General features: G+C 35.2%; 1 protein-coding gene across 3 annotated transcripts in view; it reads right to left on the bottom strand.

The window, feature by feature from the left end:
• Positions 1 to 1,131: 1,131 nt before the first annotated feature.
• LOC120637605 overlaps positions 1,132 to 14,033 on the bottom strand; it is a 190,288-nt gene continuing 177,386 nt past the window's right edge. For all 3 annotated transcript variants that reach the window (XM_039909487.1, XM_039909486.1, XM_039909485.1), the window contains 2 exons: positions 4,753 to 4,863; positions 1,132 to 4,470 (listed from right to left, as the gene is read on the bottom strand). In XM_039909487.1, the coding sequence (XP_039765421.1) occupies positions 3,393 to 4,470; positions 4,753 to 4,863 (1,189 nt within the window). In that variant the 3' untranslated portion in view covers positions 1,132 to 3,392. The remainder of the gene's footprint in view (positions 4,471 to 4,752; positions 4,864 to 14,033) is intronic.

The raw sequence follows: 14,033 nt of genomic DNA, 5'->3' as shown, positions 1-14,033 counted from the left end.
TGGACTTACTTCAATGTTGTGTATACCTATAAGTGATAACTGTACTCGGACTATAAACTATAATCTAAAATTATTAATGATAATACAGTGTTTCGTTGGTTTATCTAACGAAATGAATAAATAAATAAATAAATGAACATGTCAAACTTTTACAAGCCCAGGGACAGCTGGTTGCCGAGGTTAGTTTAAAAAGACGGAAACAAACGCAGACGAATTAACTAGTATTAATTATGAAATAACTGTATGAAATCTCATTGCGTATGGCGTTAAAAGTCCGCGTCTGCAAAGGCTCTTGTATGTACCGCCGTATTACGAGGGTAAACGTAATCAAACTTTAAGGGTCCATAAAAACTTAAGACGTAGGCGTAATAAACTTATTGAAAGATTAATGGAATTACTACGACGTGTAGTGAAGGATGTTTTATGGGGGTGATACGATAAACACTGAATTGTTAAGCGTTGTTGTTGTTATTGTAATTGTTAAGTTATGCGTCTAATATAAAAGTCAACAGCTAAAGAAGGTTATTTTATCATCATCGTCAGATTATTTATCTCTAACTATTGGGCAAAAATTCTTCTAGTGTAGGAGGTTCAACTCGCTCTATGTAAAACGGAACGTGATTTCCCGTATTTTGCACTCGTAGGTACCAATAAAAAAGCGAACACCTTTCAGAGTTCTGTGTATCCCGATTCTTAAAACCTGGGTATCTTTAAAACAAGAGTGAATAGGCATCTTCTAGGCAAACGCGTCCCATCTAAGGCCACATCTACACTTTCCATCAGGTGAGATTGTGGTCAAGCGCTAGTCTATTATAGTTAAAAAAAAACAAGCGAACATTAGTTGTTGCGCTGACTAAATTGTCCGACGTACCTAAATACTTTCTACTACATAGGTAGATAAAAAAAATAGAATCATTGGTATTAAATCGTATTTAGAGTAGAGAAACACATAAAAAAATCTATCGTCTTTAAAATTTTCTGAAGAAACCCTACTTTTTTTGGAAGTCGTAGAAATGAAAAACCGAGTTTTCTTAAATTGTTTATTCAGCACGTTGAAATATAATCGGAATCGAACATGTATTTTAGGTACATTTATATCTTTTTTTAATTATATTAAAATATATTTTTCAAGCATTTTGTGATACAGCAATGTGATATGTGATATTATTTATTAATTATACATAGTTGAAATGTGAGATAGGTTTAAATATACAGGTGATGTAAAATTGTATTTTTGTAGTGGTGAGCTACAAATTCTTTCAAATACCTAATATTTCTTAACTATTATTTTTAAATAATGTGTAGGTATATCACAATCAAATAATTTTGATCATTGAAGATTTAATTTAAGTATTATAATATAAAGTTAAACGAACTAAGAATTGAACGCGATGAATAAGCAAAACTAAGGCTTTAGCTGAATAGTACGTAGTTTTGCATTTTATGTATACCACCTGTATATTTCAATATAATATATTGTAGTTAACAGAATTACATCTAACAATTGGCACCGATACACAATAAATAGGTATTTTTTATTTTTTTTATTAAGTAATTTCTTACCACTACTTAAATCTATTTATACAATTTAACTATTACTAAGACGAAAGACGAAAATATTAATAAAAAATCACAGTGTGTCAATCCAAATTAGATGTTAAAAAACAATGTGCATAGCAATCAGTCGTGCGATATTTTGAATTAAAAAAACTTCAGATTGAGAAAAGAAAACTAATTTTTAGGAATGAAGCTCTAAATAGGTGAAAATATAGTTTATCTCCATTCAAATTAGGGGAAAAAAAACGATTGTTAATTTTCCAGAAATTCTTGGAATTTTTTTAAGAAGTTCTTATATTTCAACTCTAACACTGAATTAGGCGTGTAAAATATTAATTTAATACACAACCCAATATAAATCACAAAACAGTTAATTTTATTTAAATGATCGCTTATAAATAGATATTGTATAAAGTAAAATATAATATGAGCAGCATAACTTTGTATTGCACACATATTAATAAGCGGTATTGTTGTGAATATTATAATATTGCCAGTGCAGTTTAGAATTTTTGAATGTTGCACTTACAGAGTTGTCAATTATCATAATTACACCAAATTAATGTTCCCGGTATCTTCGCTTAGCTGTCAAGTTCATTTCAAATTGAACAATCTGCGATTTATACTTCAGTATAACACAACAAATTTTTTATGATAATTACTGAACAGCTAAACATTTAGTTATATTTTCACTGAAACTAAATTAAAATTATAAACTAGAGTTGTATGTCTCTCTGTTTGAATTTCCATTTCTTAGCAACTTTCACAATTCCAAATTTATCTTCAATTTATTATTGAATTACAACCCTCCTTCAGCTCAAAATATCTGCATAAATATAAAATTTTGTGATAATAATTATACATAATTTTGCCATTTTTATATTTATATAAAACAGCCTTAACAATTGCAATCGCGTGGAAAACATCTATTATTAAGTTTGAACAACACTTTAATTCGTATAGAAAACTTTTTTACAATAGATCAAGTATCAAGAATAGTGCATAATATGTGTTTAAAATTTTCTTCCTAAAACAACAACCAACTTATTGATTAAAATACATAATATTTGAATGGTACGATACATTTTACTTCTATAGTAGGTACGTAGGAAAACATTGCATTTGTAGGTAGTGTGTTTTTCTATATGTGGTGGTGTTTGCACATACAAATATTTTTTATTTCAAGAATTAACCGTCGGAGTATTATTATAATAAAAAAACAACTGTCGGAGTATCCATGCATTATTTTGATATCGTGCGATTGTAATAGTAGGCAGATGACTAATTTTAAACACGTAGTTATTTATTGTATGTAAGTAGACATAACGTAGATGTAAAATGTAATGAAAAAGGATTTCAAAATATACTATTTTATTTTCTACTAGTTTCGTTTCATCTTACTTTTAAACGATTGTATATGTATGTGCGAGTATCCATGTAAATACACAATTCAGAAGTTTAAAAACATTAAAAGCTGTCTTTTTCTTTTAAAAGCTTGCATTAATCTACTACTAATACTTTTAAATTACAAATATATCTATTAATTTGACTCTAATACACAAGCCTCGTAATACACACAATTTGGCATATTAGGAAAGAATTATATCACACGATAATTACACAAAACATTTCTGGCGAGAATGTAGCCAAGACGTGAAGACGTCACATTAAAATTCTAATTGTAAATGCGCTTATCTTCTGCGGGATAAAGCCTCCACCGGTGGACCTTTGACGTAATTTATAGCTTTGAGAACTTCGCATTGTGACTTAAAGTAAAGCGGTTCATTCTACAAGCATTCCACACAAAGATAAATCAAGGAACTTGATAAAATCATTTAAGCATAGCTTTGCGCATGCTCCAGCGGCATATCTGACAACTTGTTTCCCTTTTCTACCCAATTCTTTAATCTTCCACGCAGTTCCTCTAAGCTTTTAGACTTTGCTTTATTGATTCGTTTGTACTTTACATCCTTCGGTTTAGTTACGTTTCTGTGGTTTGACATAACCCTGTTATAGGTCACCACATGGTTAGGTCGAGGCTCAGTCTCACCTTCATCACTTTCCGGATTGGAAGTGACTTCCTCATCAGAGTCGTTAGGCGGCATCATTCTTTTTGGCACATAGCTATAGGACCATAACTCACTGTTACTCTTGACCTTACCTTGTTTATCGTTATCTATACTCTTTACTTCACCTGTTAAAACTACACTTCTCATACGGAAATTATCTCGCCTCTGAGCTAGGAGGCTTGTTTCCTTATACTTTTGCTCGTCTGTTTTGTTGAACTCTTTCAACTCCTTTTCAGTACTATTTTGTGCACTCAAGCCTTTAGTTGAATCACCGTCAGCTTCTTCCTCTACACTGTAAACTGTTTCTAAAATTTCTGGTCGCCGCAGAAATCCATTTGAACGCCTGACGATGCTATATTTCAAGTTTGGATCTATTGCATCAGAGATCGATCGAACTATCGTAACGCTGTCCGGATTAGCTGACCTAAATCTTGGCACATTGGGCAGATTACTGCAATCAGAATCCACGTCTTCCATTATAACAGCGGAATCGGAATCATTTAGAGAATCAAAGTCGCCTGTGATGTGTGTGTCTTGTAGCATATCCCTAAAGTCTGGGATCGTTTGCGATGTTTCGATACCATTATCAAGAAGCTTAGATTGAAGGGAATCGATTACTTTTTGCTGTTTAATAATGATTGTCTCTCGTAGGGCAAGCATGTTGGTTATCTCCTTCTGTTTGCGAACCAATCGTGATTCGAATAAGAGGAGTTGGCTGGAAAGTGATTTGAGTTGTTCAGCTTTTTCTCGCTGCAAACGGGTGACTAGTTCTTCTTGAGTTCGTTGTGAGCGACGCCATGTTAAAAGTTGATGGCCCTGCGCCCGGTATTTCATCCGTAGGTCTCTGCAAGAAAAAAAACAGAATATAGAGGTTAAATTAAATAATCTAAAAAGATTATAGATAAAATGCCGTGCCGTGCATATATTCAGGATGCTATTGTGGTGTCAATTTCATGAAAACCGATGCTTCGGTTGATTTGTACACTTTCGAATTTATAATATCAATATGAATATTTAAGTTATATTTTATGCTTTGCGACGCAAAAAGCTAATGCAATGATTCAAATGTTATGCTAGAACGATTAATTTTATGAAAACCAAATATGTGGATTATCGGTGTTCATACTTAATAGTTCTCCGAGCATCATCAAGGGTGTGGGCCTCCAGCGGGTCAGTGAGGGATGCAGCCAGCGATATATCTGGTTCGGTGGGGCTGTTGAGAGCCGACTCGCTTCGACTGTGGACAAAGGAGAAAAGAACTATAAGTTTCTACAGCGTGATACAAAAATTCACTAACTCCACTAGGCACTTGAGTAACTTTTTATTTTAAATCAACCTCGCATACATATTAGTATGTATACTTCATTAGCGAATGTAAATCCATTTAGAACTCTTAATCAGAAGAAATAGCTATGACTCTCATGAAATAAAAATAATAAAATTTTTGGAAATATTTCTATTTTCCATACGCGTAACCACAATGGCAAAGAATTGATCATCGGAAATGAAACCCGAATCCACATCTATTGTTGCCATTATCATTTGTAGCCTTCATTATTCTCCCCTTTATATTATCCCAGCCAGCCTCTAGCATTGCTTTTATCTATAGAATAAATTTGAATACAATATGATAGTTTGCAATATTTCGTTTCGAACTTTTACTTTTATATTTCCAGCTTCAATATATTATAATGTACCCGTTAAGTCTTAACAATTAAGTGAGGAATATTGTTGCACTTGCACATAAGAAAAAATAAATGTAAGGTGAAAACAAACAAAACAGATATATATTTATACACCATCAATACTGTGGTTGGATATTTTAACGAGTGACTTCACGAATCGCATGGTCGATTTTCTGCTATTTCTCAGCTTAGCTGCATAAGCGGAGAATGTAGGCCTACGTGATCCGTAATCAAGCGTGCTAACCAAAGTATTTAAAGATTTTCCGGGCTAAGTTTGTTGTGGGCTCTTCTTCTTCGTCTGCGACCAGGGCGCGTTTGGAACCCTCGCAGCTATAGGTTGGCAACAAAGAAATTTTGAATTTGAATTTTTACAGAGTATTTACTAACACGAAACCTGTTTTTGTTTGTCTCATAAGTTTAGTTAATGTTGTGATTAATCTTTGTTTTTTTTTAATCAACTCCCGCATGCAGGCTTTCTCAGTGAACAAACTGATTATAATAATTATCGCTGACGCCCACTTTAATAAACTTTTGCTTGACATTTGGAGGTCTGAGAACGTAATTAGCATCGCCATTATTCCTCGTAATACAAGCATAACATCTGCACAACAAAAGTAATTCTGAGCTTACTCGAGTCAACTATTTATTTCCACATCAACTTGGTTTTCTAAACATAAAAGGAAATCTGGTCTTTTCAACGATGTATGTTTATTTAAAATAATTTTCTGAGTTAAAAAGTTTCTAAATTGAAAAGATAATTAAAAAAATAATTGACAAAAAAAATAAACTCTGGTAACAAAGTAAAATGTAAAGTTATTAAGAAGGTATAGATAATATATACCTAAAAACGAAAGTACCCAGTGATTTACTACATTTTACTTGGCACCGACTTAAAAATGTTGTAAAAAATATTTATTTCTCGCTTTTTAGTTGTCTGACAAAGTTTGTTTTGTCAAAATAATTTTAGTGGATGGTTGTAATTGCATTATCTAGGTAATAATAATGTCAACTGCTCGTAACCCTTTATAAGATATTGCTTTGAACGAGGCCGTGGTGTTAATGGTTGAGGAGTTCTCCCAGCACTTCACCTTTATTATTGTGACGAGCATAAATTACTTAGTAGCCATATACGAAAATCGAAGCGCAACCCGTGTAAAACGTCATAATCGGTGTATAATTGGCGGAGTAATCGAGTAGTAGGCCTTTTTTTCAAGTCGGTTGAAAGGTTTCTTCTCTTTTAATTTTTTTTTATTTTACTAAAAGTTAGCCATTGACTGCAATCTCATCTGGTGGTGGGTCTATGCAGTCTAATATGGTAGCCTCCTCCTTTTTTAAGTACATTGAAATAGAGATTTGAAGCAGAAGTCGCAGTAACACAAAATGAAATGTTAGGTACTCGAGAAGGTAAGTTGCTTAGGAATGGAATTTTAATTAAAAAAAAAAATTGGTACCTTTTCAGAGTGACTCAAGTGAACTAAGAATGAGGAAACGAGTGCACAGTGCACATGAAGTATTAAGCAGTAGCTAACAAGTTATGGGGAAACTTTAGTGTAGGCACTGCTTTTTTGCACGTATAAGTGCAGATCACAGCTATACGGTTTATAAACTCTCGAAAAATAAAATAGTATTGAATAAATGTCACCATTGAAACATTTCTTATCGCTTTATATGGTACCTCAGTATATACGTCACGTTTGTTGAGGTATTGTATAAAGTTACTGTAATAAGATTCGCTCGTGTTCCATGTAAAATAATACGAAATAAAGGATAAAGAATGGTTCCCATGTTCATTGCATTTCATATTCATAAGCTGGAGCTAACACCTCATTTTGCCTTTATATGCTTTCCTGCGACAGAAATAAAGCCCAAAATGCAAAAAAAAATAACGTACATCAAGTCAGAAGATGTTACGCTTACGGCAAGTTAGGTATGAACAGGTCCAGGTGTTAAAATTGAGCGATGAAACTCGTAAGAAAAAGAACAAAATAAATTACACAGTAATAAATTTTACAAGTATCAAGATGGATCGAGTCTTCCTCAAAATCTGCTCAGGTCCTCCTACATGAGCCGATGTAGACAATTTTTCCACTTGTTAGATCTCACCAGGACCACGATCTTCAGTAATGAAGTATCGACCATAGAGAGAGATAACAGTTTTTTTTTTATATTAGGAGGATATCCTAATGGATGTCACCAGGCCAAGTTGATATGCCCGACTTTACTAGGAGTGGAGTCACTCAGTGCCTTACGGACTAAAATCTCCTGCATACATTGGCCTTCCTTCCAGGAACCGCATCAAGCATTACTTTAGGATAACCTTCTACTTCGATCACCAGTCTGTCAGCTCAAAAATCACTTGGCTGGTTCAGGTTCATACCATTTTTAGTCTTATTTCCCTCAGCTGCGCTACTGGGATAAAGAAATTGAACCCACCACGATTCTACAATGCGGGTTGACGGGTAACAACCTTCGAATGATAGGTAGAGATTATTTTGTGAAGTTAGTAATAGGTAATGATGTTATGTTGGAGGGTAAACCTGCTCTTCGGAGCAAGGAAGAAAAACTAGGGGCCAGATTAACACTGCAAGAATCTTGTGTTACATACGTACATCATTACATTTGAATTAAATATTGGATTCACAATATATTATGAAAATTAAGCTTAATTTGCTATACTCTGTATGGTGTTATTTATAATTTCTTCAATCTTTATACTCCTTACTAAACAGATCTTCGGCAATGTACCCTTTTTGCTTTTACCACGTTTTGCTTCGGTTTCGGAGCAAAACGTGGTAAAAGCAGAAAGGTAAATCCTCAAGAGATGTTGACTTTACAGTGAATACACACTTAACAATTATTCATTGTAAAGTCCTGAGGATGCTCCGGTTTCGGAGCGTGGTGCGTAGAGGGCACATGAAGAATCCGAAGATCTGTTTGGTGTGGAGTATATAGATTCTCCTGCTTTTCGCGGAGTATAGCAAATTAAGCTTAATTTTCAAAATACATTTAAATAAGAATTAGATTTTTTTTTAATAGAAATAACTATTACGTTGTCGTCAAATTCATAACAAAATTTATTTCATTCGAAACTTCGTTATGGAACAAGTATAACTTCTCCTTGAACAGTTTATAATAACGGGTTTAAAATTTATCTCGAAAATTAAACTTCAGTTAATATAGAAACTCGAAACATTTAAACTCGCAATTCAATAGAATAGTAAAGCTGGTTTCCCCGGAAAATATACAAAGGGGACTTGCTGCAAAACTTTTCAACAATTATTTTCATTCAATTTCTAACATATTTTCATTATAAAGTACAATCGGAGTTTTATAAAGAGATTAGGAAAGTTATTTCTTACTATTTATACTTATTTTACAAACAATGTAGACGGTAGGTACTATTCATGTTGTTTTTTTCTTCACTACCCTTGCCTTGGCTGCAACCTTACCTTATATATGGAAGTTATCCCCTACACGAAATACGAAAGGAATATATCGGAGAACGGACAAAATACCTATAGATCGTTCCTCAACGAGATGGGCAAGTTGAAACAGTCAAACTCGTGCCGATTCTATCAAAAATGGCCTCCTACATGAGCCGATGTAGACAATTTTTCCACTTGTTAGATCTCACCAGGACCACGATCTTCAGTAATGAAGTATCGATCATAGAGAGAGATAACAGTTTTTTTTTTATATTAGGAGGATATCCTAATGGATGTCACCAGGCCAAGTTGATATGCCCGACTTTACTAGGAGTGGAGTCACTCAGTGCCTTACGGACTAAAATCTCCTGCATACATTGGCCTTCCTTCCAGAAACCGCATCAAGCATTACAGTGGACCCCCGGTAGTCCGGCCCCTGTCTAATCCGGCGCCCCCTGTAATCCGACATGGTCTATTATTTATTATTGAATACGTATTCGCTAAGCATGATTGAACAAGTTACAACTTGTACGCACCATCACTATTGTGGTCGGATTACAAGGTACTCTTTTGTAAAAAAATCCGGACTATAGGGGGTCTTAGGCAGTACTCTATAATCCGACGAATTCGATAGTTTGACACTGCCCTGCAAAATGTTTGTCGGACTACCAGGGGTCCACTATACTTTAGGATAACCTTCTACTTCGATCACCAATCCGTCAGCTCAGCTTGGTGATTATAGGCAATTTATTTATTTATAGCCTTTTCAACAATCTTATCTTAATGATTATTTACTTATCGAGACACCGGTTACGCTTGATTGTCTTGCTTTGCATTGGCCTCCCCCAGTTTCTTCCATGCTTCGCGATCATGGGTTTTCCTTGTCCACAGACGTCCTGCTGTCGCTCTTAAGTCATCTTCCCACTTTCAGATTGGTCTTCCCCATAAATTTTTAAAGGCAATTATTGCAAATAAATTGACAGCCGATTGGCGCAGTTTGCAGCGACCCTGCTATCTGAGTTCAAAGCTGTGAGTTAGATACCCACAATTGAAAAAACGTTATCTGTATATTATAAGTATTTATGTTCCTATATTGTTCATAAAGTATTCATTATTCAGCCGCTTACTTAGGGGCTAGATGGCGATGTGTGTAATAAAAAAGTCCCTCCTGTTCGGAGAGGACTTTTGCCAAGTAGTGGACCGGGTTTGTGATCGCAGTAGAAGGTAGTAGTATTTAAGAAGTGGACTGTTACAGACTGATGTTATATCTACGATGATGATAACAGTCAATAGTCATAATAAGCTATATTCGGTGACATCCCTAAGAAACCTGAATCGTTTTTCCCGACCTTATTTGCATAGAAATGCAATGCTACATTTTCCCCAGGGGACGTTCAGCGTTAAATAAACTTCCAGCGTTTAATTTCAAACAGTTCATAATATTTAATGGCCAATAAGAATTATTTATTTTTCTCATTAATATTTTATAGCTTTGAATTTTTTGTCTAAAAAAATCACGCAATTACGCGTTCATTCTCTGTGCCCCGCGGTTTCGCTCACAATAAATATGGATTGTAGCGAGTTAAATACCGCGACTTTGTCATCTTTACAAGACATCTTTAGTACAAGATTTGCTCGTCGTTTTCGCGTATAAAACTCTGTACTTCTAGTTTGTGTTTTACAAACGTTTATCAAATATATCTAAAGAATGGTAGAAAAATTTGAATTTTAACGAAATGCAAAATTCATTTTATTTTAATGCTGCAGTAGCAGCCTTTTCAGCTGAAGCACCTTTCGATAAGGCATTTAGTTTGTAATATAGTGTATAATTAGATTTAATGTAATTAGTATTTCGTTTTCATTAGTTTACTTATGTGTGGAAGCTGAATAAAGTTTATTATTATTGTAATAAATAAGATCTGTTTTACTTCGTTGTTCAAGTATTTCATTACTCGATTTCGGTTTTCGAGCATGCGAATCTTGTACTAAGGTTACTGCGCAATAACATATTTAAGGTCAAAATTTTTTCAGTATTTTTTTATTCCACTACAAGTTAGCTCTTGAGGGCTAGCCCTAGTCTTTCCTGGTGGTAAGTGATGATGCAGTCTTAGATGGTAGCTGGCTAACATGTTTTGGATTAGGTATTATCTCTTTCCACGTCATGTTCTTTACTGCTGAGGGTCGTGACTCCGTCTACTTTAAACTATCCGGACGATGTCGCGCTATTTGACTAAGCTTTTAACAACATGTAAAGCTATATGCACTTAGGTATCGGGAGCAGTGCGAATTTGATCCGACCAGCGCATCGGTTACGTCCTCGAGGTCTCTTTCCTTCCAATTTTCCAATGAGTACTATCTTTTCAAGATTGTCTCCATCTCTTCTGGCAATGTGGCCGAAGTATCGAGAACCTTCTGAAGACTAGTGGTTGATAGGCTTTAAATAATCTTAAGCTGTCTCAATATCGTTGCGTTGGTCCTGTGTGCCGTCCACGGGATTCGCAGCATTCTCTTCCAGCAGCATGGCAGTTATATTTGTAACTATTTAGCGGTCGCAGTTAAAGATAGACATGCTATCGCGGACTTTTTTTTTAGAACTTTTAAAAGGGAACAACTCTGTCATACATGATTTTATCAAAACTTTAACCGTTAAAGCAGCATATGCAGCGTAAGCTCTCAAAAGGGAAAAACCCTGATATCAAAACATTCTTCATTGGTGCTATGGTCCTATTGGTCTTTGCGCGATGATGTTTATAGCCTATGGCCTTCACCGATAAATGGGCTATCCAACACTGAATTAATTTTCCAGTAGTTTCTCCGATCAGTTCGTTATAGTAAACACAAACAAACTCTTTAGCTTTATATATTAGTACTAGCTGTTGCCCGCGACTTCGTCTGCGTTTGATTTTGTTTTTTGATGTGGCATTCAATTTAGTTTGTTCTAAAAAAAATGAAAGTATTCAGTATCGCTAAGCCTTATATGAGCTGTTTGCCGCTGTCCGCTGAGGAGTTCTGTCCTCTATCTCCAACCACATTCATCAGCCCTACACAAAGTTCAGGCAAAATTAAACACATATTATAAACTCTATAGCACAAACATAATTATTTAAATCGGTTATAATTTGTCAGAGTTATGGTGTAAAATCGTCAAACACTTTTATCCCCTCTCCCGAAGGAACCTAGCTTAATGTCGGGATAAAAAGTATCCTATATTACTTCTTACATTTCCAAGAATATGTGTAAAAAGTTTAATGAGAATCGGTTAAGTAGTTTTTGCGTGAAAGCGTAACAAACAAACTTACATTGACATTTATAATATTAGTAGGGATAGTGATAGGGATAAGATAAAATAAGATGGAGAAAAATCTGATGTACGAGATGGGAGTTTAGGGTGTAACTTTCTGAATATGTACCTACGAGGCAGACATTAATAATATATACAACACTAGCCCACCCGACAGACATCGTCCTGTTGGGTAAAGCAGAGCCACCTACCCAACTGTGTTACACACCAATTGAAATATATACACAAAATTTTATCAGGGTCGGTCCAGCTGTTCAGCAGGAACTAGGTGACAACACGTTATATTTTTATGAGTTATAATTATATTACATTACTAATATTTCTGCGTTTGTGTATCTATATATGTGTGTATGTGTGTGTGTTTGTGTGTGTGTGTGTGTGTGTGTGTGTGTGTGTGTGTGTGTGTGTGTGTGTGTGTGTGTCTTTGGCATCGCTTTTAACGAACAGATGCACCCAACAAAACAACCATAATGAAGACATTATGGTTTTTTTTTATTTGAAAGGTTAATTAGTTGGGAGTGTTCTTAGCCGTGTTTGATGAAAATCTGTCCAGCATGACCGCACAAAAAGGCGAGTTATATGTTTTTTTCAAATGAAAGGGGTTGACTAGTACAATATTGTACACTTGGTAAGTTGACGGGGGTTGTTTACATTTTAAATACATATATATTTAAAGCCGTGAAACCGCGGAGAACAGAAGAACCGCCTAGTGCTGTTTATAAAACCGGAAACCGGCCGGGCCCGGGAGGATAGGGAGGTCGTCAAAAATCGGTCTTTCAGACAAGCTTCATCAGGTAGTTTGAAGTAAATTAAATATTCTCTTCAAAGCGCCCCGGCATCAAATGATGATATACTTGGAAATAGTTTGTTACGGTTTCTGTACCAGCGTTGAGAGAACTTCAACTTTTCTCCTTTTACCTCGACTGCCGTAAAATAAATTATGCTAACTAGAAAACATTGAGTGCTACGGCGGGCGGCCACATTTTTATTTATTTATTTAGTACCTAAACTACATGACGTTTAGTTAAGTTAACTACACTGACGGTTAGGACGTGTGCAATTTTATCCCAAAAAGAGATATCTTCCGAAAGGCCCAAATGTCAGAAAAGTTTAAGTTAGAGTATGTATAAAGATTAAAAGAACAACATTTTTTTTTTTTTAAAGTGAAGTCAAGTCACCCACTGCGCTATCGCCGCTTCAGCGCCGATTGACATAAAGGCTACTTTTTATTCCGGAAATACACAAGATTTAGATTTATGAGAAACGCGGACAAAGTCGCGGGCAACAGCTGGTAATAGCTATAAAAGATTTCTGAGAATCGAATCCAGGTGCCGTGACCCGTACTCCAACACATCAACTTCTACGCTAGGCAGTTGAGTTATAAAAGTATACCCACGTAACACGTCGCGTGGATCACGGCAATATATTACCGCCTAAATTCCAAGTTAACATCACGTCTTCCGGCATGAAACTGTATCCGGATCCGATAATAATAACTTGAATTCAAGTGGAAATCGCTTGTTTTTGGCTTTAAGATTTATTATCATGGTTTATCTCTTAATGTACTGCGGGAAATTACTGTCTCAAATTCCGAATAAAATGATTTAATTTTAAGTCATCAGCACCATCATCACGTCAACCCTACAAATCCTACAATGAGAAAGGGTTAAGGCCGCAGTCCACCACGCTGGCCCAATGCTGATTGGTGGACTCCACAAACCTTTGAGAACGATATGTAGAACTCTCAGTCATGAAGTTTTCCGCACAACGATTAGGTATGAGGTGCACAAGTCATTTGTGGGATTGAGTATACGTTTTTATAATGTGATTTCTAAGGTGATTTTGGACCTACCGATGCATAAGTTTAAAGAATATGTTAAAACACATTTATTACAGCGAGGTTACTGTACAATTGATGAATTTCTTAATGACAAGGTTGCTTGGAAGCATCCGGCTCCGCTTTCATCTCTCACACGGTAGAAAAATGAATGTTAAA

The sequence above is a fragment of the Pararge aegeria genome, chromosome 4 (assembly GCF_905163445.1).
Source record: "Pararge aegeria chromosome 4, ilParAegt1.1, whole genome shotgun sequence".
In the NCBI taxonomy this organism is placed as follows: Eukaryota; Metazoa; Arthropoda; class Insecta; order Lepidoptera; family Nymphalidae; genus Pararge; species Pararge aegeria.
The sequence above is the reverse complement of the archived record's forward strand: the minus strand, read 5'-3'. Positions and strand labels throughout refer to the sequence as shown.